At 47.1% G+C, this 24631-nt stretch overlaps 2 protein-coding genes across 12 annotated transcripts in view; one reads left to right on the top strand and one right to left on the bottom strand.

Annotated features, from left to right (window-relative positions):
* Positions 1 to 22: 22 nt before the first annotated feature.
* On the bottom strand, positions 23 to 24631 carry MTRFR (mitochondrial translation release factor in rescue). Of its 5 annotated transcripts, none has more exons than XM_054663796.2 (3): positions 24550 to 24631; positions 4004 to 4313; positions 23 to 1144 (listed from the first exon to the last, which is right to left on the bottom strand). In XM_054663796.2, the coding sequence occupies exons 2-3, from the start codon at positions 4283 to 4285 to the stop codon at positions 926 to 928; spliced, it is 501 nt and encodes a 166-aa protein (XP_054519771.1). In that variant the 5' UTR covers positions 4286 to 4313; positions 24550 to 24631; the 3' UTR covers positions 23 to 925. The 5 variants fall into 5 exon arrangements, with proteins under 5 accessions (XP_054519771.1, XP_509459.1, XP_001169383.1 ...); XM_509459.8 differs by lacking the exon at positions 24550 to 24631 and adding an exon at positions 24401 to 24518; XM_001169383.7 differs by lacking the exon at positions 24550 to 24631 and adding an exon at positions 24038 to 24188.
* Positions 13888 to 24631, top strand: part of MPHOSPH9 (M-phase phosphoprotein 9) — an 82178-nt gene continuing 71434 nt past the window's right edge. For 2 of the 7 annotated variants that reach the window (XM_063785193.1, XM_063785189.1), the window contains exon 1: positions 13890 to 14076. The gene's annotated coding sequence lies outside the window, so the exon portion shown is untranslated. Of the gene's footprint in view, positions 14077 to 24631 lie in introns of all 7 variants that reach the window. The other 5 variants (XM_063785183.1, XM_016924497.4, XM_063785186.1 and 2 more) reach the window with 4 other exon arrangements.

The following is a 24631-nucleotide window of genomic DNA, read 5'->3' as shown; positions in this document are numbered from 1 at the left end:
CCATAAAAATTGACTTTACTAATTACAAAAAAAAATTTTATTATTACAAAACAGATACAATCTCACAGACAAAGGTACAATTTGAAATACGGGGACACCCTTCTAACTACCACCCAGGTAAAGAAACAGAACTTTGTCAGGCACCCCAGAACCCCTCCAAGTGCCTCATCACAATGACAACTCCTTCCCTCTAGAAGTAGCCATTATTCTTGTATAGTACTGACTGTGTTTCTTTATGGTTTTATCTTATTTTTTAGAGACAGGGTCTTGTTCTGTCACACAAGAACAAGTGGACAGGTGGAGTGCAGTGGTGTTCATAGCTCACTGCAATCTTGAGCTCCTGGGCTCAGGTGATCTTCCTGTCTTAGCCTCCCAAGGTGCTGGGATTATAGGCGTGTCATTGCACTTGACCTAGTTTTATTTTTTTTTTGAGATGGGGTCTCGCTCTGTCACCCAGGTGTTGCCCAGGCTTGAGTGCAGTGGCGCGATCTCAGCTCACTGCAACCTCCGCCTCCCAGGTTCACGCAATTCTCCTGCCTCGGCCTCCCGAGTAGCTGGGATTACAGGTGCCCGCCACCATGCCTGGCTAATTTTTTGTATTTTTAGTAGAGACGGGGTTTCACCATGTTGGCCAGGCTGGTCTCAAACTCCTGACCTCAAGTGATCCGCCCGCCTCGGCCTCCCAAAGTGCTGGGATTACAGGTGTGAGGCACCGTCCACCGTGCCCGGCCGAGTTTTATTCTTGAATCGTGCATGTCTCTGTTCACTACAGTTTAGTGCACCATTTAAATAAATTTGTTGTCTTTTAAGTTCATCAAAAATATTTCTTTTGAAGCACTATAATAATGCTGGTGATGGAACTCGCCACCATTATTCCCTGGGAGCTTCTGGCAGATTCTGTCAGTTGGAATCTGTAATTCTTTTCTCAGTGGACCTTTTTACTTGACTCCCACAGTTCTTTAAGTAGCTTCTTTTTTTCCAGGGTTTCCTTTGCTCTTTTTTTCCTTTCTTGTTTTTTCTTCACCGCTTCTTGTTTTTCTTTGTGAACAGGACTGTTTTCACCATTGTAGAAAACATCTACTTTCTCTTGTAGGATTTTCCGAGCTAGCTTTCTGTTCTGATCAACTGATCTTGTCTGATGGCACTGTAAGAGATAATATTTTATAATGTGAAAACCACAGGATGTTAAAAATGGACAGGACCTCAGAAGTCATTAAATTCAACCTGTTCGCTTTTTTATTTACTATTTATTTATTTATTGAGACAGAGTTTCGTTCTTGTCATCCAGGCTAGAGTGCAATGGCGTGATCTTGGCTCACTGCAACCTCCGCCTCCTGGGTCCAAGTGATTCTCCTGCCTCAGCCTCCCAAGTAGCTGGGATTATAGGCGCACGCCACCATACCCAGTTAATTTTTGTATTTTTAGTAGAGATGGGGTTTCACCATGTTGGCCAGGCTGGTCAGGACAACCTGTTCGCTTTATAGAGAGGGACAAACCTGGATGGCAAAGCCCCTTATCATGAGTCCCCATGAGTCAGTGACAGTGAAGACCAGCCCCTTTCCTGCCTCTGCCCTGTGTCCCATACCCTTGCTGTATTATGTGGCTTTCAGTGTGATTGTTTTAATCATTAGGAGTGCTATTTTGTTTAGAAGCAACAGTGGCCTTCAAATAACTTAAAGTCGCAAAATAATTATGAAAGTATCAACTGATGTATCTAGCTTGTGGCCAGTTAACAACCACTTTGTGTGCACCATTCATAAGCATAAAGTTCTGTCTGAAGGAAGAAAATAGCATCTTTATTATTAGTCAGCCATAACTCATTCACTGTGTAATGCCTCAGTTATTATAGGTGAGTGCCTTGCAAAGCTGTTTGATAAAAGATAAATCTTAAGCCAGGCATAGTGGCTCCCACCTATAATCCCAATGCTTTGGGGGCTGAAACGGGAGGATCACTTGAGGGCTGGAGTTTGAGACCAGCGTGGGCAACATAGCAAGACCCCCCATCTGTACCAAAAATGTAAAGATTGGATGGCCGGACGTGGTGGCTCATGCCTGTAATCCTAGCACTTTGGAGGCCGAGATGGGTGGATCACTTGAGGTCAGGAGTTTGAAACCAGCCTGGCCAACATGGTGAAACCTTGTCTCTAGTAAAAATACAAAAAAATTAGCTGGGCGTGGTGATGGGCACCTGTAATCCCAGCTACTCGGGAGGCTGAGGCAGGAGAATTGCTTGAACCCAGGAGGCGGACGTTGCAGTGAGCTGAGATTGCGCCACTGCACTCCAGCCTGGGCAATAGAGCAAGACTGTCTCAAAAAACAAAACGAAACAAAAAACACTGAGTGTGGTGGGGCATGCCTGCAGTCCCAGCTACTCAGGAGGCCGAGGCGGGAGGATTGCTTGAGCCCAGGTGTTTGAGGCTATACTGAGCCATGATTGCACCACTGCACTCCAACCTCGCTGACAAAACAAGACCCTGTCTCTTAAAAAAAAAAAAATTCTATGAAATTAGGGTTAAAGAATAATTCTGAAAGCAAGTTTGGATTGAGTTATGTCAAATAGGTTAAACAAAAATTAACTCTCAGGTTTCAGAATTTTGTTACTCATGAATGACACTTTTGAAGGGGGAAAAGAAATGATTGAGGTTTTACATGATACGCTTGTGGCTCAAAAACCCAGCAGTGAAGTGCAGCTGTTAGGAACATGGACTTGGGGTATGGTGTGAACTGACTACTGAGTGGCAGGACCTTGGGCAGGTCACTTAGCCTCTCTATGTCCCAGATTCCACACCTGTACTGTGATGGAAATCATGAACATGGGGTTTTGGGGACTGCAGAGTTAATGCTGCTTCGAACAGTTCCTCCCACACGTTTCCATGACCTGTAAGTATCTGCTGCCAGTATCGTTATATATGAAACACCTGCCTTGGCTATCTCTCTTCTGTGCTGCTTCCAGGACTCTCTCGTGATCCCTGAGGCAGATGGACTGGGAGCCCCTCTGACCAACCTTCTTTTTTTTTTTTTTTTTTAAGAGGGAATCTTGTCTGTTGCCCAGGCTGGTATGCAGTAGCATGATCTCGGCTCACTGCAATGTCTGCCTCCAGGGTTCAAGCGATTCTCCTGCCTCAGCCTCCGAGTAACTGGGATTACAGGCACGCGCCACCACACCCGGCTAATTTTTGTATTTTCAGTAGAGATGGGGTTTTGCCATGTTGACCAGACTGGTCTCGAACTCCTGACCTCAGGTGATCCACCCACCTCGGCCTCCCAAAGTGCTGGGATTACAGGCATGAGCCACCGTGCCTGGCCCGAGACTTGTTTTTTTATGTAAAAAGGAAGACTCCTATAGGCAGCTGTGCACAGCATTTTTTCTTCTGAGGTTGGAAAATGCCTGGCCTCCATGATCCTCCATGATCTCGCCCTCAGTCCTCTCTGTCTAGAAGAGGAGGTATCACCGACATTTACCAAAGGGGACAGAGAGGCATGGAGGATGTGGCCACCCTAATGTTAACCAACCATGACAGTTAAGGGCTGGGACTGCCAGCGGACAACCCATGCCTGCTTGCCGCCTCCTCAGGGACTTGGAGCCCATAGCAATGCTGGGGATCTCGGCAGCCTTCCTGCAGCGGGAACGGATTTGAAAGAACCATGCTGCCCGGGCGCCTGCCTTTATCAGCCACTGCTTAGCTTTGTCAAGACGTTGCTTCCGGGGCAGCAGCCAAGCACCAGTGCTGTCTGCCAAATTCAAGGATGGCAGCCATACCCTGGCTCCAAAAGATCCTGGAAACAGGCTTCCCAGGCTGTTGTAGGAGGTTCTGCCTTAGGGAGGAATGGCTCAGGGATGGGACGAGATCTGCGGTGCTCTCTACTGCCTGGCTGGTAGAGGGTGGCCCAAGCCAGAAAAATAATGCACTTCGGCTGATCCCATTCACACTTGGGAGAAATCTCTGGAGGCTGTGGAACCCTTGGGCGGGGCCTCTCCCCTCAGCGGCCTTCTGTGATCTACCTTTACAACGATGCCTGAGGGGATGTGCTTCAGCACCACGCAGTTGCTGGTTTTGTTGGTTGCCTGGCCCCCTGGACCGTGTCCTTTCACAAACTGCTCTTCGAGTTCATTCTCATCCAAGGAAAGCAGTGCAGGGTAGTCCTTCTTGCCTGCCATCTGGACCGGAGTGACAGCTATTCCTGGGGATAACAACGTCAGCTTCTCCCAAAGCCGGAGTCCCCATGGCGCCGGGCATATTCGGGTCAGTGGTGTAGGAAAATGAAATAAACCCGCGGTGCTCATAAGGAACGTGGCTCTGCTGGCTGAGGACCTGGGTTAGATGAATAAGGAGAGCTTTCAGTAAGAGGCATCTGCCCTCAAGATTATGCTTCAGATTCAAAGACAGCTTTTTATAAAGCAATTCAAATGATGACCCATCTGTTACCGAGGGAATTTAGGAAATGAGTGGAGACACATTATTCAGCAAGACGCCCCTCTCCTCAGCCTTGCACTGTCTGCCATGTAACCAGGACATGCCCTGCCAGCTAATACATATTTTCTTGCAATAGACCAAAAATATCTTCCAAGCACCCGGGGGTGCTGTTTTCTCAGAAAGGAGAGGTTTTGAGTGTGAAATTCAGGCCGGGCGTGGTGGCTCACGCCTGTAATCCAAGCACTTTGGGAGGCCGAGGCAGGTGGATCACAAGGTCAGGAGTTCAAGACCAGCCTGGCCAAGATGATGAAACTATCTCTATTAAAAATACAAACATTAGCCGGGCTTGGTGGTGGGTGCCTGTAATCCCAGCTACTCGGGAGGCTGAGGCAGAGCCACTGCACTCCAGCCTGGACAACAGAGCGAGACAGTGTCTCAAAAAAAAAAAAAAAAAAAAAAAAAAATCAAAGGAACGGACTGTAATTTGATACAGGTAAATAGTGCATCAAGCAAAAATTAGGATCTGGGTCAAGTGCCAGTATTTAAATGTTTGAGAATCTCTGAAATCAAAATGTAAAGATGGCAGTATGAGAGTCTATTTTATTTTTTGAGACGGAATCTCGCTCTGTCGCCCAGGCTGGAGTGCGATGGCGCGATCTTGGCTCACTGCAACCTCCGCCTCCCAGGTTCAAGTGATTCTCCTGCCTCAGCCTCCTGAGTAGCTGGGATTACAGGCGTGTGCCACCATACCCGGCTAATTTTTGTATTTTTAGTAGAGGTGGGGATTCACCATGTTGGCCAGGCTGGTCTCAAATTCCTGACCTCAGGTGATCTGCCCACCTCGGCCTCCCAAAGTGCTGGGATTACAAGTGTGAGCCACCCCCCACCCCCACCCAGGGCTGAGAGTCTATTTTATAGCTGAGCTTAAACAGTCTGACATAGTAAACATCACTATCAATCAATGTCATGATTGTTGTTTTTTGTTTCCAGTTTCATGGATTTGAATGTGAACATCTGTTCCCTGGATGCACTGCCAACAACGTGGTCCAACTGGTACTCATCGTTGGAACTACCAAGTCAACTAATTTTTTTTTTTTTTTGAGACAGAGTCCCACTCTGTCGCCCAGGCTGGACTGCAGTGGCGCGATCACAGCTCACTGCAGCCTTGACTTCCCCAGGGTCAGGCGATTCTGTCACCTCAGGCTCCCTAGTAGGTGAAGACTACAGGCAGACACCACCACATCTGAGTAATTACTTTTTGTAGAGATGGGGTTTCGCCATATTGCCCAGGCTGGTCTTGAACTCCCTAAGGTCAAGTAATCCACCTGCTTCAGCCTCCCAAAGAGCTGGGATTACAGGCGTGAGCCACTGCATCCAGCCAGTCAACTTTTAATAAGGTCCTTGTTAGGTATAGTGAGGGACATGAGATGAAAAAGAGCTGGACTGTCTTCTTGGAGCTTACAGGTTAGTTAGAGAAGATATTAAAAGACAGACGAGATGGGCCTAGACTCTCCGCCTACATCTTTCTCCAGTGCTGGATGCTCCCTGCCCTTGAACATCAGACTCCACGTTCTTCAGTTTTGGGACTCAGACTGGCTCTCCTTGCTCCTCAGCTCTAGACAGCCTATTTTGGGACCTTGTGATCATAATTTATTTGCATGGGAGCTCCTGGGATCATAGCAGACAGGAGGCAGGACTAGACTGTAGCTTCAGACAGAGCAGCATGCAGAGGCTTGCATTGTGAATTTTAGCTCTAGATCAACTGCAAGAACAAACCAGCAATCCTGAGAGGACCCACAGACCCTCCGAAGGAAGCGGATTGCTCCTGCAGGGCCCGGGAGACCCCCAAATACTGTGAGTGCCCCAACTGTGGAAGTGGGAAAGGGAGATCCTCCTCTCCCGAACACACACCCCCCCACTGGAGAGGCTGAAGGTCTGTTTGCAGGAGAAATTTCCAACTTTACCTGGATCTAAGTCAGACTCAGCAGAGTGAAATACAGGGGTAGAGGAAGCAGCAGAAAGGCCGTGGGAGCTCGCTGGGTCCCCAGAAGGCCCATTCCTGCCTGGCACCACAGGGGTCCATCAGGAGGGTGGCCAGAGGAGCAAGGGATAAAACTCCACAGGGAGAAGAATTCTCTAGTCGAATTTAAACAGGGTGAGAAGCCTCCTGGCCAGAACTTGGGCAACTGCACGAATCTGGCATGCAGATTTCACAGGTGGGGGAAGAACTACAGCCCTTTTCTTTCGCAGCTGGGAGGGGAACAGCCTCAGGGCAAATTTTCAAGCCACTCTCACCCTCTGCCTGGAAACAGACTCGGGGCAGTTGTGGGGGAACACAGTGGGAGTAAGACCGGCCCTTGGGTTTGTGTGGGAGCTGGGTGAGGCCTGTGACTGCCAGCTTTCCCCCACTTCCCTGACAACCTGCATGACTCAGCAGAGGCAGCCATAACTCTCCTAGGTACACGACTCCAGTGACCTGGGAATCTCACCCACATTCCCTACAGCAGCCGCAGCAAGACCCGCCCAAGGAGAGTCTGAGCTCAGACACGCCTAGCTCCACCCCCACCTGATGGTCCTTCCCTATGCACCCTGGCGGGAAGACAAAGGGCAAATAATCTTGGGAGTTCTAGGGCCCCGCCCACTGCTGGTTCCTCCCCATATTACCACAGCTGATGCTTTCTGGAAAGGACCACCTCCTGGCAGGAGGCCAACCAGCAAAAAAAATAGACCATTAACCCACCAAAGCTCCATTGTACCCTCTGCCACCTCCACCGAACAGGCACTGGTAGCCATGGCTGAGAGACCCATAGATGGTTCACATCACAGGACTCTGCAGATAACCTCCAGTACCAGCCTGGAACTGGGAACATTCGCTGGGTGGCTAGACCCAGAAGAGAGACAACAATCACTGCAAGTTTGGCTCATAGGAAGCCACATCCATAGGAAAAGGGGCAGAGTACTACATGAAGAGAACACCCCATGGGACAAAAGAATCTGAACAGCCTTCAGCCCTAGACCTTCCCTTTGACAGAGCCTACCCAAATGAACAAACCCTGGTAATATGACAAAACAAGACGCTTCAACACCCCCCAAAAAACATACTAGTTCACCAGCAATGGATCCAAACCAAGAAGAAATACCTGATTTACCTGAAAAAGAATTCAGGAGGTTAGTTATTAATCAGGGAAGGACCAGAGAAAGGTGAAGCCCAATGTAAGGAAATCCAAAAAATGATACAAGAAGTGAAGAGAGAAATCACTCAGGGAAATAGATAGCTTTAAGAAAAAACAATAAAAAATTCAGGAAACTTTGGACACATTTTTGGAAATGCAAAATGCTCTGGAAAGTCTCAGCAATAGAATTCAACAAGTAGAATAAAGAAATTCAGAGCTCGAAGACAAGGTCTTCAAATTAACCCAATCCAACAAAGACAAAAAAGAATAAGAAAATATGAACAAAGCCTCCAAGAAGTCTGGGATTATGTTAAACGACCAAACCTAAGAATAATTGGTGTTCCTGAGGAAGAAGAGAAATCTAAAAGCTTGGAAAACATATTTGGGGGAATAATCGAGGAAAACTTCCCCGGCCTTGCTAGAGACCTAGACATCCAAATACGAGAAGCACAAAGAACACCTGAGAAATCCATTGCAAAAAGATCTTCATCTAGGCATATTGTCATCAGGTTATCCAAATGAGAGGTGACAATGTGCTAGTAGCCCTCACTCGCTCTTGGTGCCTCCTTGGCCTCGGCATCCACTCTGGCTGTGCTTGAGGAGCCCTTCAGCCCGCCGCTGCACTGTGGAAGCCCCTCTCTGGACTGGCTAAGGCCGAAGCGGGCTCCCTCCGCTTGTGGGGAGGTGTGGAGGGAGAGCTCGCGGGCCAGTGAGGGCTTGGCGGGCCCCGACCTAGGAGTGGCCGCCTGGTGCCGCCGGCCCCAGGCAGTGAGGGGCTTAGCACCCCGGCCAGCAGCTGTGGAGGGTGTGCCGGGTCCCCCAGCACTGCCAGCCTGCCTGGGCTGTGCTTGAATTCTCGCTGGGCCTCAGCTGCCTCCCCGTGGAGCAGGGCGTGGGACTTGCAGCCCGCCATGCCTGAGTCCCCCCCTCCCCCCGCCCTGCTCCCTCATGGCCAGAGCCTCCCGGACGGGCGCCGCCCCCTGCTCTGCAACCAGTCCCATTGACTGCCTAAGGGCTGAGGAGTGCGGGTGCGTGGTGTGGGACTAGTGGGCAGCTCCGCCCACGGCCCCAGCATGGGATCCAGTAGGCAAAGCCAGCTGGGCTCCTGAGTCGGGTGGGGACTTGGAGAACTTTTATGTCTAGCTAAAGGTTTATAAATACACCAGTCAGCACTTTGTGTCTAGCTCAAGGTTTGTAAACACACCAATCAGCACCCTGTGTCTAGCTCAAGGTTTGTAAATGCACCAATCAGTGCTCTATGTCTAGCTAATCTAGTGGGGACTTGGAGAACTTTTGTGTCTAGCTAAAGGATTGTAAATGCACCAATCAGCACTCTGTGTCTAGCTCAAGGTTTGTAAACACATCAATCAGTGCTCTGTGTCTAGCTAAATCTAGGGACTTGGAGAACTTTTGTGTCTAGCTAAAGGATTGTAAATGCACCAGTCAGCACTCTGTGTCTAGCTCAAGGTTTATAAACGCACCAATCAGCACCCTGTCAAAACAGACCAATCAGCTGTCTGTAATATGGGCCAATCAGCAGGATGTGGGTGGGGTCAGATAAGGGAATAAACACAGGCTGCCTGAGCCAGCAGTGCAACCCGTTCGGGTCACCTTCCACACTGTGGAAGCTTTGTTCTTTTGGTCTTTGTGGTAAATGTTACTGCTGCTCACTCCTTGGGTCTGTGCTGCCTTTAAGAGCTGCAACACTCACTGCGAAGGTCTGCAGCTTCACTCCTGAAGTCAGCGAGACCACAAACCCACCAGAAGGAAGAAACTCTGGATGCATCTGAACATCTGAAGGAACAAACTCTGGACACACCATCTTTAAGAGCTGTAATACTCACCATGAGGGTCCGTGGCTTCATTCTTGAAGTCAGCAAGACCAAGAACCCACCAATTCCGGACAAAGTTAAAATGAAAGAAAGAATTTTAAGAGTCTGTGAGACAGAAGCACCAGGTAACCTATAAAGGAAAACCTATCAGATTAACAGCAGATTTCTCAGGAGAAACACTACAAGCTAGAAGGGATTGGGGTCCTATGTTCAGCCTCCTCAAACAAAACAATTATCAGCCAAGAATTTTGTATCCAGCAAAACTGAGTATCACATATGAAGAAAAGATAGTTGTTTTCAGACAAACAAATGCTGGGAGAATTCACCATTACCAAGCCACTGCTACAAAAACTGCTAAAAGGAGCTCTAAATCTTGAAACAAATCCTGGAAACACATCAAAACAGAACCTCTTTAAAGCATAAATCACACAGGACCTATAAAACAAAAATACAAGTTAAAAAGCAAAACCAAAAAACCCCTAAAGTATACAGGCAACAAAGAGCACAATGAATGCAATGGTACCTCACATTTCTTTCTTTCTTTTCTTTTTTTTTTTGAGACAGAGTCTCCCTCTGTTGCCCAGGCTGGAGTGCAGTGACATGATAACGGCTCACTGCAAGCTCCGTCTCCCAGGTTCACGCCATTCTCCTGCCTCAGCCTCCCAAGTAGCTGGGACTATAGGTGCCCGCCACCATGCCCAGCTAATTTTTTGTATTTTTAGTAGAGATGGGGTCTCACTGTGTTAGCCAGGATGGTCTTGATCTCCTGACCTCATGATCCGCCCACCTTGGCCTCCCAAAGTGCTGGGATTACAGGCATGAGCCACCGCGCCCAGCTGGTACCTCATTTCAATACTAACATTGAATGTGAATGGCCTAAATGCTCCACTTAAAAGATACAGAACTGCAGAATGGATAAGAACTCATCAACCATCTGCTGCCCTCAGGAGACTCACCTAACACATAAAGACTCACGTAAACTTAAAGGGGTGGAAAAAGGCATTTCATGCAAATGACACCAAAAACAAGCAGGGGTAGCTAGCTATTCTTGTATCAGACAAAAACTTTAAAGCAACAGCAGTTAAAAGAGACAAAGAGGGACATTATATAATGGTAATAAGGCCTTGTCACAGGATAATACCACAATCCTAAACATATATGAACCTAACACTGGAGCTTCCAAATTTATAAAACAGTTACTAACAGACCTAAGAAATGAGATAGACAGCAGCACAGTAATAGTGGGGGACTTCAGTACTCCACTGACAGCACTAGACAGGTCATCAAAACGAAAAGTCAACAAAGAATGGATTTAAACTATACCTTGGAACAAATGGACTTAACAGATATATATAGAACATTTCATCCAACAACTGCAGAATATACATTCTATTCAACAGCACATGGAACTTTCTCCAAGAGAGATCATATGACAGGCCATAAAATGAGCCTCAATAAATTTAAGAAAATTGAAATTAGGCGTGAGCGGTGGCTCACGCCTGTAATCCCAGCACTTTGGGAGGCCGAGGCAGGTGGATCACAAGGTCAGGAGATTGAGACCATCCTGGCTAACACAGTAAAACCCTGTCTCTACTAAAAATACAAAAATTAGCCGGGCGTGGTGGTGTGTGCCTGTAGTCCCAGCTCCTGGGGAGGCTGAGGCAGGAGAATGGCGTGAACCCGGGAGGTGGAGCTTGCAGTGAGCCAAGATTGCTCCACTGCACTCCAGCCTGGGCGACAGAGCGACATTCCATCTCAAAAAAAAAAAAAAAAAAAAAAACAAATTGAAATTATATCAAGCACTCTCTCAGACCACAGTGGAATAAAACTGGAAATCAACTCCAAAAGGAACCTTCAAAACCATACAAATAAATTAGCTGGGTGTAGTGGCAGGTGCCTGTAATCCCAGCTACTTGGGAGACTGAGGCAGGAGAATTGCTTGAACCTGGGAGGCAGAGGTTGCAGTGAGCCAAGATTGTGCCATTGCACTCCAGCCTGGGCACAAGAACAAAACTCCGTTTCAAAACAAACAAAACACCAAAAAACCCCACAAACAAAAAATGCAAATACATGCAAATTAAATAACCTGCTCCTGAATGAGCATTGGGTCAAAAACAAAATCAAGATGGAAATTAAAAAATTCTTCAAACTGAGGCTGGGTGCAGTGGCTCAGCACTTTGGGAGGCCGAGGAGTGCGGATCACCTGAGGTTGGGAGTTTGAGAGCAGCCTAACCATGGTGAAACCCCGTCTCTACTGAAAATACAAAATTAGCCGGGCGTGGTGGCGCATGCCTGTAATCCAGCTACTCGGGAGGCTGAGGCAGGAGAACCGCTTGAACCTGGGAGGCGGAGGTTGCAGTGAGCTGAGATCGCCCCACTGCACTCCAGCCTGGGTGACAAAGCGAGACTGTCTCACAACAAAACAAAACCAGCAAAAAAAAATCTATGACAAACCCACAGCCAACATAATACTCAATGGGGAAAAGTTGAAACTGTTCCCCCTGAGAATTGGAACAAGACGAGAATTCCTACTCTCACCACTTCTCTTCAACACAGTATGGAAGTCCTAGCTAGAGCAATCATACAAGATAACGAAATAAAGGGCATCCACATCCATAAAGAGGAAGTCAAGCTGTCACTGTTTGCTAATGATGTGATCGTTTACCTTGAAAACCCTAAGGACTCCTCCAGAAAGCTCCTAGAACTGATAAAAGAATTCACAAAGTTTCTGGATACAAGATTAACATACACAAATCAGTAGCTTTTCTATACACCAACAGCGACCAAGTGGAGAATCAAATCAAGAACTCAACCCCTTTTACAATAGCTGCAAAAACAAACGAACAACAACAACAACAACAACAACAAAACAAAAACAAAACTTAGGAATATACCTAACACAGGAGTTGAAAGACCTCTACAAGGAAAACTACAAAACTGCTGAAAGGAATCATAGATGACACAAACAAATGGAAACACATCCCATGCTCATGGATGGGTAGAATCAATATTGTGAAAATGACCATACTGCCAAAAGCAATCTACAAATTCCACACAATCCCCATCAAAATACCACCACCATCATTCTTCACGGAATTAGAAAAAAAAGTCTAAAATTCATACGGAACCAAAATAGAGCCCACATAGCCAAAGCAAGACTAAGCAAAAAGTACAAATCTGGAGGCATCATATTACCTGATTTCAAACTATACTATAAGGCCATAGTCACCAAAACAGCATGGTATTGGTATAAAAATAGGCACGTAGGGCCAGGCGTGGTGGCTCACGCCTGTAATCCCAGCACTTTGGGAGGCCGAGGAGGGTGGATCACGAGGTCAGGAGATCGAGACCATGGTGAAACCCCGTCTCTACTAAAAATACAAAAAATTAGCCGGGCGCAGTGGTGGGCGCCTGTAATCCCAGCTACTCGGGAGGCTGAGGCAGGAGAACTGCTTGAATTCCAGGAGGTGGAGGTTGCAGTGAGCTGAGATGGTACCACTGCACTCTTGCCTGGGTGACAGAGTAAGACTCTGTCTTAAAAAAGAAAAAAAAAAAAAGAAAAAGAAAAAAAAAAAAAAGGCCGGGTGCGGTGGCTCATACCTGTAATCCCAGCACTTTGGGAGGCTGAGGCGGGCAGATCACAAGGTCAGGAGTTCGAGACCAGCCTGACCAACATGGTGAAACCCCATCTCTACTAAAAATACAAAAATTAGCCAGGTGTGTTGGCACACACCTGTAATCCCAGCTACTTGGGAGGCTGAGGCAGGAGAATCGCTTGAACCCATGAGGCGGAGGCTGCAGTGAGCCAAAATCACACCATTGCACTCCAGCCTGGGTGACAGAGCGAGACTCTGTCTCAAAAAAGAAAAGATCACAGAAAAAAGTATTCTAGAAAGGGCTTTGTTGATTCCTTTCAAGGCTTGAGGCTGATTTGTAGTAAAATCTCTGTCACCCAGGAGGATTACGGGAACTGCAAAAGTACCACTTGGTTAGAGCATCTTTATTGAAGATTACTTAGTAGATTATTTAGTAGGCACTAAATACAGATGTGCTGCTTTTTTTTTGTTTTTTGTTTTGAGATGGAGTTTCGCTCTTGCTGCCCAGGCTGGAGTGCGATGGCGCGATCTTGGCTCGCTGCAACCTCTGCCTCCTGGGTTCAAGTGATTCTCCTGCCTCGGCCTCCTGAGTAGCTGAGACTACAGACATGTGCTACCACGCCCGGCTAATTTTGTATTTTTAGTAGAGACAGGGTTTCTCCATGTTGGTCAGGCTGGTCTTGAACTCCTGACCTGAGGTGATCCACCAGCCTCGGCCTCCCAAAGTGCTGGGATTACAGGAGTGAGTCACACCGCGCCCGGCCTGTGCTGCTCTTATTAAGCAACTGCCTCATATGAGGCTCTAAATAGCTTCTTTTAGTGTTTGAAACCTCATAAACTGTAGTCATGGCAACTGGTGTCTGATCTAGGTGGGAGCCAGCTTCTAAGGTAACTGGACATCCAGCAGATCACTCCACAGCTTTGCTCCCAGCCTGTCCACCTCACCCTCGGCCAACTTCCCCTGAGCCTGCTGCTGTCTCCTGAGCCCACTGTGAGATCCAGATAGATACCCACTGAGGAGGAAGCAGGATGGAGACATGGGATCAGGCATTGCTTTCTTGTAAATATGTGCATTTCCTGTTACTTTACATGTAAGCTTCTAGGTTAGTAACCAGTACAGTGATACTGAGATGACACTGGTCACCTTTAGAATGACAATATGATATCCTTCATCTCTACTTCTGCTATTTCTTTTTTATTTTTTATTTTGAGATGGAGTCTTGCTTTGTCGCCAGGGTGGAGTACAGTGGCGCGATCTCGGCTCCCTGCAACCTCCGCCTCCTGGGTTCAAGTGATTCTCCTGCCTCAGCCTCCCGAGTAGCTGGGACTACAGGCACGTGCCACCACACCTAGCTAATTTTTGTTTTTTGTTTTTTTTTTTTGAGACGGAGTCTCGCTCTGTCGCCCAGGCTGGAGCGCAGTGGTGTGATCTTGGCTCACTGCAAGCTCCGCCTCCCGGGTTCACGCCATTCTCCCGCCTCAGCCTCCCAAGTAGCTGGGACTACAGGCGTCTGCCACCACGCCCGGCTAATTTTTTGTATTTTTAGTAGAGACGGGGTTTTGCCCTGTTAGTCAGGCTGTTCTCGATTTCCTGACCTCGTGATCCGCCCGCCTCGGCCTCCCAAAGTGCTGGGATTACAGGCGTGAGCCATTGCGCCCAGCCAAAAAAAAAAAATTTGTTTTAAAAGATGGTATTGGCAAGGTGCTCCATGACTGTGAAGGGATATACTTTGAAATGGAGTGTGCCAAGGAAAGTGGTGCTTTAAAAACTGGTTTTGTTTAATGTGTATGAAATGTGTATAAAATCAAATACCTTAGAAAAAGATAAATGATAAACCCGGGCACTTTCTCTGAACTCTCTCTGACAAAGAATCACCTTACCTACGAAAGACTGAGTAGACTAAGTCAATGTCCAAAACTTATCTTTCCTTATTCCTGTTTTCAATCCACAAAACAAAATTCATTTGTGTATCAGGCAGCCTGTAGTCCCGGATTCAATTCATTATGGAACATGAGCCCCGTACTTCTGAGTTTCTCATCCGCTAGCTGGTAAATGTGACCAGGCAGGACAGCGCTGGCACAAACCAGTGCAGGGAAAAAGAGAGGAAGTGATTCCAAGGCAAGGCGAGACTCCCAGACAAAGGATGGAGATGAGAGTGCTTTTATCAGCTGCTTTGTCACCAGTCCACTGTTTGAATCTCTACCTTTCTGTCCTAGTTCAGAGCTGCCAGACACACTGGAAGGTCTCCCACCCAACTGGAGTTCAAGAAGGTCTCCGGTGTTCAGTTACTGGCTGCTTTGTTTAACAGTTAATTCCAACAGCCAATCAGACAATTCTAGACACTTTTAGTATCTCCTGGAGCTTTGGCCCTACTCCAATGACTGCTAAAAATGACAAACACACCCATGGTTCCACTTCCCCAAAGGCCAAAAAAATACGAATTGGATTTCAGTGTTTGTGATACAGAATAATCCAAAGTCTTTAGGGAACAATAAAAGCAGCTCAAATTATAGCTCATTCTGACATGAAAAAAGAGAAAAAGAAAAATGGTACAGAGAAGTGCTAGTAAGAGGAAACCTGCAGTCATGACAGCTCTGCCCCAGTTCCCTTCTTCAAACGTGAGCTTCAGTGTAGGGCTGGCGCTCTACCCTGACTCCCTAGGCTCTACTTTTCCTTTGATGATGGCTTCTGCACTAAATGGCTGGTCGCAGTTAAGGTGAAAGCTCCTGTCATTGCTTCAGTCCCTTCCAACTTGGTTAAGTTCAGAGATAACAGGTCTAAGGAATTTACAAAAGGGAACATTAATTTGTGCAAGAATATTTTAAACATCTATTGAGTATCAGGTATGGGCTTCAGAGAGCCTGAAGAGTCTGTAGCATAAAAGAGAAATGAAGACAAGCACAAACAGGATACATGTGATAGCTGAGGATGGATAACATACTATAGAGCAGTGGTTCTCAAACTTTCTATGCCCCTCATCCTCCTGGAGAGCTTGCTGTCAGGATTTGAAACCTATGTGCTACTGAGTGGCGTTCTTCATGACTGGATCTGGTCAGCACACCCCTCCTCCAGCTTCCAAATTCAACTCAAACCAAGACAGACTATCTGCAGGGATGGCATGTTCAACTCTGTAACAAGGCCTGTGGCCGGAGCAAACAAGATAATAGCCTACAGTCCCAGCTACTTGGGAGGCTGAGGTGGGAGGATTGCTTGAGCCCAGAAGCTGTCTCCAGCCTGTGCAACATAGGGAGACCTCATCTCTAAAAAACAAAATAGGCTGGGCATGGTGGTTCGTGCCTGTAATCCCAGCACTTTGGGAGGCTGAAGCAGGTGGATCACCTGAGGTCAGGAATTCGAGACCATCCTGGCCAACATGGTGAAACCCCGTCTCTACTAAAAATACAAAAAATTAGCTGGGGGTGGTAGTGGGCACCTGTAGTCCCAGCTACTTGGGAGGACTGAGGCAGGAGAATTGCTTGAACCCGGGAGGCAGAGGTTGTAGTGAGCCGAGATCGCGCCATTGCGCTCCAGCCTGGGCGAAGACTGAAGGAGCGAGACTCTGTCTCAAAAAACAACAACAACAAAAAACAGTAAAATAAAAAATACAATAAAAAATAAAATAATGCTGGGTGTGGTGGCTCACACCTGAAATCCCAGCATATTGGGAGGCTGAGGTGGGAGGAGCCCATGAAGCTGGGAGTTCATGATCAGCTTGGGCAACATAGTGAGACTCCATCTCTTTTATTAAAAACAAAAACAAAAACAAAAAAAACCCCAAATAAAAGCCTAGATGTAGGAGGTGATGCTGTGTCATCAACAGCTCTCACTTTGGAGAGAAGTAAAGAGGATGGTAATGCCTTTCATTTCGTGTCTCTGAAAAGGTTAAAGGATATTTGAGGCTGGGTGTGGTGGCTCACACCTGTAATCCTAGCACTTTGGGAAGCTAAGGTGGGCAGATTACCTGAGGTCAGGAGTTCAAGACCAGTCTGGCCAACATGGTGAAATCCCATCTCTACTAAAAATACAAAAAATTAGCTGGGTGCAGTGGTGTGCTGAGGCTGAGGCAGGAGGATCGCTTGAACTCGGGAGTCGGAGGTTGTGGTGAGCCAAGATCACGCCACTGCACTCCAGCCTGGGGTACAGAGTGAGACTTTTTCTCAAAAAAAAAAAAAAAAAAAAGTCAATAAAATAAAGGATATTTAATCTATTTTCAGGAAAGCATGAGATGTCAATCTCTGGACCTGCCTTCTGGACGCCATTTATCTAAAATTCACTGTTTGTTTTTTTTTGAAAGGTAAAGCACTAGTTTACCTTAGCTACAACTTTCATGGTATATAAACCTTGCAGAAACTTCATTAAAACTAACTGAAGGAACAGGTGCGGAGACTAACTGAAACAGTGTGCTTTACGAAGATTGTTAAAGTACTCACCAGCCAGTCTCACCATGCAAACTTTAATGTGCATACAAATCACCTGGGAGTCTTGTGACTTGTGATGCTGGTTCACTAGGTCTGGGGTGAGGCCTGAGGCTCTGTATTTCTTCTTCTTTTTTTTTTTAGACAGAGTCTCCATCACCCTGACTGCTCACTGCAACCTCCGCCTCCCGGGTTCTAGCAATTCTCCTGCCTCAGCATCCCAAGTAGCTGGGATTACAGGTGCCCACCACCATGTCCAGCTTTTTTTTTTTTTTTTTTTTTTTTGTATTTTTAATAGAGATGGGGTTTCACCATGTTGGTCAGGGTGGTCTCGAACTCCTGACCTCAGATGATCCACAAGCCTCAGCCTCTCAAAGTGCTGGGATTACAGGCGTGAGCCACCGTGCCCGGCGAGGCTCTGCATTTCTAACCAGCTCACAGATGAGGCTGTTGCTGCTGGTCCAGGCCCCACACCCCATGGCAAGGCTAAGTGCTTTAAACAAGGATGCTGCTAGTATTCTGGCACATAGGACTGTTCATTGCTTGATGAGACCCCTGGGATCATGATGGCAATGGTGAAGGCTGAGAAGGTGTAAAGGAGTGTGATGGGAGGGCAAGGAAATCGTCCCAAGAAAAGAATTAAACAAATACTGATTTGAGCTAGCAGAGATGGTGACATGGAAACAAGGAGATTGGGAAACTGGGTCATCTGGGGGAAAAAAAATCAAAAATGTCACCTCTGTTGTGTTAATGTTCTAGAACAGTGTTGTCCAATAGAAACTAACACTACTGGGCTGGGCACGGTAGCTCACGCCTGTAATCCCAGCACTTTGGGAGGCCAAGGCGGGCAGATCATGAGGTCAGGAGATTGAGACCATCCTGGCTAACACGGTGAAACCCCGTCTCTACTAAAAATACAAAAAATTAGCTGGGCATGGTTGCACGTAGCTGTAGTCCCAGCTACTTGGGAGGCTGAGGCAGGAGAATCGCTTGAACCTGGGAGGTGGAGATTGCGGTGAGCCGAGATTGCGCCATTGCACTCTAGCCTGGCAACAGAGTGAGACTCTGTCTCAAAAAAAACAAAAAAACAAACAAACAAAAAAACAAAACTAATGCTACCCACATGTGAAATTCTAAATTTTCTAGTAGTTACATTAGAAATAATAAATGATGAAATTTATATTTAACCCAATATATCAAAAATATTATTTCCACATGTGATCAACGTTTTATTATTTTGAGACCAGTCTGGCTCCATCACCCAGGCTGGAGTATAGTGGCGCCATCTCAGCTCACTGCAATCTCTGCCTTCCAGGCTCTAGCCATCCTCTCACCGCAGCCTCCTGAGTAGTTGGAACTACAGGCATGTACCACCATGCCTGGCTAATTTTTGGATTTTTTGTAGAGACAGGGTTTCACCATGTTGCTGTGGCTGGTCTGGGACTCAAACTCAAGCGATCTGCCTTCCTCAGCCTTCCAAAGTGCTGGGATTACAGGTGTGAGCCACTGCACCCAGCCAATATTTTAAAATTGAGATATTCTTTTTTCCCCCTAAATATGAAGGCTTCAAATTCTAGGTTATGGTCATACTTACAGAACATCTCAGTTTGGGCCACATGTGCTGGTGGCTACTTTATGGGACAATGTAGCTCTAGAATCTTGCTACCCAAAGTGTGGTCCACATAGTGGCAAAAGCACCACGTGGAGGATGGTTAGGAATGAAGATTTCAGGCCCTGCTCTGACCTACCAAATGAGAACCTGCAGCCTAACAAGATCCTCAGGTGATGCAGAGGCACATAAAATTTGACAAGCATTGTTCCAGAACACAGGAATCAGCAAGTTCTTCTGATTGCTAGGACAGACACTTTTAAAAGCTTTTCTTTTTCTTTTCTAAAAAAGTAGAGATGGGGTTTCATCATGTTGCCCAGTCTGGTCTCAAACTCCTGAGCTCAAGCAATCTGCCTGCCTCGGTCTCAAAAAGTGCTGGGATTACAGTCATGAGCCACCATGCCCAGCATGTTTCTTATTTATATGACATTTAAGAAACTGAGACAAGAATTCAGGAGGGCTGATTACCTGCTTATTCCGTCTTGTCTCTTCCTTAAGAAGGAGATGAAACCATAGGTCTCAAAACAATGACCTAATAAACAGTTAAGGGCCAAACAACATTGAGCTTAAACAGACCAACGTGCAATGTTGCTGCTTTGAAAAGACAAAACGGCCAGCAGGTGGTGCCAGAAGCTAAGTGAGGGGAAAATGATTTTCTGACAAATGCTTAATAATAATAATTCATGTTTCAAAAATGTGTTTTGGGGCTGGGTGTGGTGGCTCATGACTGTAATCCTAGCACTTTGGGAGGCTGAGGGTGGATTGCCTGAGCTCAGGAGTTCCAGACCAGCCTGGGCAACATGGTGAAACCCCCTCTGTACTAAAATACAAAAAATTAGCCAGATGTGGTGGTGTGCACCTGTAGTCCCAGCTACTCGGGAGGCTGCAGCAGAATAATGGATTCAACCTGGCAGGCGAAGGTTGTAGTGGGCTGAGGTCGCGCCACTGCACTCCACCCTGGGTGACAGAGTGAGACTCTTCAAAAAAAGAAAAAGTGTTTTGGTGCTGTCTGTAAAATGGTAGTTAAAAAGAAAGTAGCATTTCCCTGTCTTTCACATCCTCCTGTTAGCTCATCCTCCTGCTGTAGGTATCTGAAATCCTTAAGGGCTGAAACCTCTCAAATGGAACCAGTGAGTATTGCTGGTAAGGCTTGAAACAGACCCTGCCATTTCCTAGACTTGGGGTTTTACGCTGAAGATAAAGCACCCTTCACTCACAGTAAGTGTTTACAGATAGTTATTTCTCAAACAAGGAAAGCATAATAGATTGAGCAGGAAATGCAGAGCTGTAGTCTTTGATTTTGGCAGACGGGAGGAAAAAGAGACTACTCTAGGTCTGGTCTAAATTTAACAGGCTTAATGCTTGAATGCTTAATGCTGCAGAATTCAAGAGATAGCTAATGAAGTAAAGAGGAAAACATTCACTTCACACAATCCCAACATCTCGTTCATTTTTATTTTGAGCCGGAGTTTCGCTTGTCACCCAGGCTAGAGTGCAATGGCGTGATCTTGGCTCACTGCAACCTCTGCCTCCCGGGTTCAAGTGATTCTCCTGTCTCAGCCTCCTGAATCTGGGACTACAGGCACCTGCCATCATGCCCGGCTAATTTTGTATTTTTAGTAGAGACGGGGGTTTCTCCTGACGTCAGGTGATGCGCCTGCCTTGGCCTCCCGTAGTCCTGGGATTACAGGCGTGAGCCACAGTGCCTGGCCCCGTTTATTTTTTTTTAAGCAGAAAACTTTGAATCCACAGAATTACACCTGTGCTATTTGTGTGTATCATATTTCTTCTATTTTTTTTTTTAGCCAGAGTCTCACTCTGTCACCCAGCCTGGACTGCAGTGGCGCAGTCTCAGCTCACTGCAACCTCCGCCTTCCATATTCAAGCAATTCTCCTGCCTCAGCCTCCCAAGTAGCTGGGACTACAGGCGCACGCCGCCATGCTTGGCTAATTTTTTGTATTTTTAGTAGAGATGGGGATTCACCGTGTTTCTCAGGCTGGTGTTGAACTCCTGACCTCAGGCGATCCGCCCGCCTCAGCCTCTCAAAGTGCTGAGAGGTGTGAGCCACTGCGCCCGGCCCCATATTTGTTCTATTTATGGCATCTAACGGGAACTTTATAATTTATCAACTACACTATTAAAACAGAAACACATTAAAAAAGCAGGAATAACAACACTGTATATTTTCTTCCAAAAGTCTCAAAGCCTATATTTCTATTAACGATGCCTTGTGTTTGTTTAGGACTTAAACATATCCAAACCAAAGCAGTTTCTTCTTCTTTTTTTTTTTGAGACAGGGTCTCCCTCTGTCACCCAAGTGGAATGCAGTGGCATAAAAATGGCTCAGTGCAGCCTTGACCTCCTGGGCTCAAGCAAGCTTCTTTGCCTCAGCCTCCCCAGTAGCTGGGGCCACAGGTGTGTACCACCATACCTGGCTAGTTTTTAATTTTTTGTAGAGATGGGGTCTTGCCATGTTGCCCAGGCAGGTCTCGAACTCATGGGCTCAAGCAATCCTCCTGCCTCAGCCTCCCAAAGTGATGGGATTACAGGCGTGAGCCACCACGTGCAGCTGCAAAGCACTTTCAAATACATTATTGTATTTAATACAAATAAAGAAAATAAGAGATGCACACTTCCTGATTATCTCAGTAAGACCTATCTTGGAAACCATTAGGTTTTCAATTTTTGAAACTAAATTATCCTTTCTACACCTTGTTTCATTACCTTTCATATCTCCAGATCTTTTTCCAGTTTCTTAGGCAATGTTAGCTCCTTTTCCTTAACTTTTTCTGTTTTAAGTTTTTATTTATTTATTTTTTTGAGACAAGTCTCACTCTGTTGCCCAGGCTGGAGTGCAGTGGCACCATCTTGGCTCACTACAACCTTTGCCTCCCAGGTTCCAGCGATTCTCCTGCTTCAGCCTCCCAAGTAGCTAGGATTATAGGCACCAGCCACCACGCCCAGCTAATTTTTGTATTCTTAGTCCAGATGGGGTTTCACCATGTTGGCCAGGCTGGTCTCGAACTCCTGACCTCAAGCGATCCGCTTGCCTCGGCCTCCCAAAGTGCTGGGAGTACAGGCATGAGCCACCACGCCCGGCCAACTTTCTCTTTTTAAAAAGACTAGTCAAGTACAGTAGAGAAGGGAGAAAGAGTAGAACAAGAAGTTTGATCTGTGACTGTGAACAATTAATTAAGATAACTCACTACCAGGCCGAGCGCGGTGGCTCACGCCTGTAATCCCAGCACCGTGGGAGGCCGAGGCAGGTGGATCATGAGGTCAGGAGATTGAGACCAACCTGGCTAACACGGTGAAACCCCATCTCTACTAAAAATACAAAAAAAAAAAAAAAAAAATTAGCTGGGCCTGGTGGCAGGCACCTGTAGTCTCAGCTACTAGGGAGGCTAAGGCAGGAGAATGGCGTGAACCTGGGGGGCGGAGCTTGCAGTGAGCTGAGCTCTGTCACACACACACACACAAAACTCACTACGTTTGGACCAGCCTGACTTTCTGTATTTGACGACTCCTCTCATTTTTTCTTTTGTCCCAAAAAGGCCTTCCTGCCAAGGATTGCGAGCTCTGTGGCCAACAGACCTGCGTTCAATGTCTCAATGCCACAATTTACTTACTGGGTAACTTTGGCTCTAATTCCTCATCTGTAGAATGGAGATACTACTACCTAGAGTGAGAACAAAATCATACATGTTGCCATAAATGTAAAGTACTTAGTGGTCACTAAATGGGAGCATGTCAGATCTCTCAACTACAAGGCTGAGGAACTTTGGAATGACACACCACATACGCTGTTGTCTTATGACACAAACCCAGTCTGGGAACTGATTATTTCATGGGCCTTTGTTTTAGAGCTTAGGGTGAAAAGGCATCTACAACAGTGGCTTGTAAATTATTTTACTTGGTATGGTCCAATTTAAGAAGTACTTGATAAGCCATGACATTACTGAAAACATGTTATTTGGTGGGATCATAATTCTGGTCTGTGAAATCAGGTACTAAGGAGATCACTGTGATGCCAAAAATATAGCCTGACTTCCCAGCAGGTTCACACTGAAAGATAAAACCATCTTCAATGAAGTAAGTCCTGGTTTAAACATAAAATATCTTTTGGAATTATGTAATATAATTTAAAAAATAATGAAAGATAGGATAACATCAAATTTACCCTTTGAAAATTGCCAGGCGTGGTGGCTCATGCCTGTAATCCCAGCACTTTGGGTGGCCGAGGCAGGAGGATGACCTGAGGTCAGGAATTCGAGACCAGCCTGGCCAATATGGCAAAACCCCGTCTCTACTAAAAATACAAAAAATTAGCCGGATGTGGTGGCGGGCACCGGTATTCCCGGCTACTCGGGAGGCTGAAGCAGAAGAATCACTTGAACCCGGGAGGCAGAGGTTAAAGTGAGCCGAGATCGCGCCACTGCCCTCCAGCCTGGGTGACAGAGAGAGACCCTGTCCCCCCTACCCCCCTCCCCCCACAAAAATAAAAAAAGTAAAAAAAAAAATTGGCAGGTATACTTAGGAAGCTCCAATGAGATGTAACGCCTCCTGGCAGATCTGTTATTCCAAGGGCAGATCCATTTCCTGGGTCGTGGAGGCCTAAGTGATAGTGCCAGGGAAGTCCCTTTACTGTGAGCCAGAACTCCTGGAGGGAAATCGAGGAGCTGGAAAGACCTTAAAGGTTAACTATGCTGAAGAATGTGGCCTGCACAGTGCGCATGAAATGGGCTGGGGTCCCACGGGGAGGAGAGCGGGTTCCCTTTGGTCCTTCAAAAGTAGGGCTGGGTGGCTTGCGCCTGTGATCCCAGCACTTTGGGAGGCCGAGGAAGGAGGATCGCTTGAGGCCAGGAGTTCGAGATCAGCTTGGGCAACACAGTGAGACCCGACCACCCCACGTCTATTAAAAAAAAATGAGTATCTCCGCAAAAGCCTAGCAAGGGCAGTGCTGACCCCTACTACGTGCCAGGCCTGAAACAGCACCTGATGCGTGCTCACAGCTCCATTCCGCTCAGTTTTGTACATGAGGATCCTTCCGTTTCGCCTTGGGCCTCCGTGGAACCGTTATCTCCAGGACGGTAGTCTCTCCTCTCCCCTGCCCTGAGTGCCTGAACAGCCCCAGAGCCGACCCACAGCACCTAGCGTAAACCAGGTCCCGAGAAAACTGAGCTCGGGTGTCACGGCCGGCCCCACCCCACCGCCAGCGCGGCCTCAGGTAAACTGGCTGCGCCACTCGGGGTCGCAAGTCGGGAAAAACCCAGGCGTCCCGGCTCGCAGTCCTCTCTCCGGAGCCTTTGACAGTCGTCGGCAGTCGTAGGGTTACCTGGCTTCTCCGCAGATGCTTACCTGGTCTCAGGACCCGACTCCTGCCCTCAACGTTCTAGGGATATCCAAATCACCTCAGCGGAGGATTCGCAATCGCGATCCCTGATCTGCGCACGCGCCGTACTCTGATCGCGGTTTCTCTTATCTACCAGAGGCGCATGTTTACTCACTGCGCATGCGAGAAACTGAAGCTTCTTTCCCTCGTGGCAGCGGCTGGCTCCCAGAGAGCCAATCAGAGAAGAGAGTTTCACA

Source organism: Pan troglodytes, chromosome 10 (assembly GCF_028858775.2).
Source record: "Pan troglodytes isolate AG18354 chromosome 10, NHGRI_mPanTro3-v2.0_pri, whole genome shotgun sequence".
Classification (NCBI taxonomy): domain Eukaryota; kingdom Metazoa; phylum Chordata; class Mammalia; order Primates; family Hominidae; genus Pan; species Pan troglodytes.
Note: the sequence above shows the minus strand (reverse complement) of the source record. Positions and strands in the feature narration are given on the sequence as shown.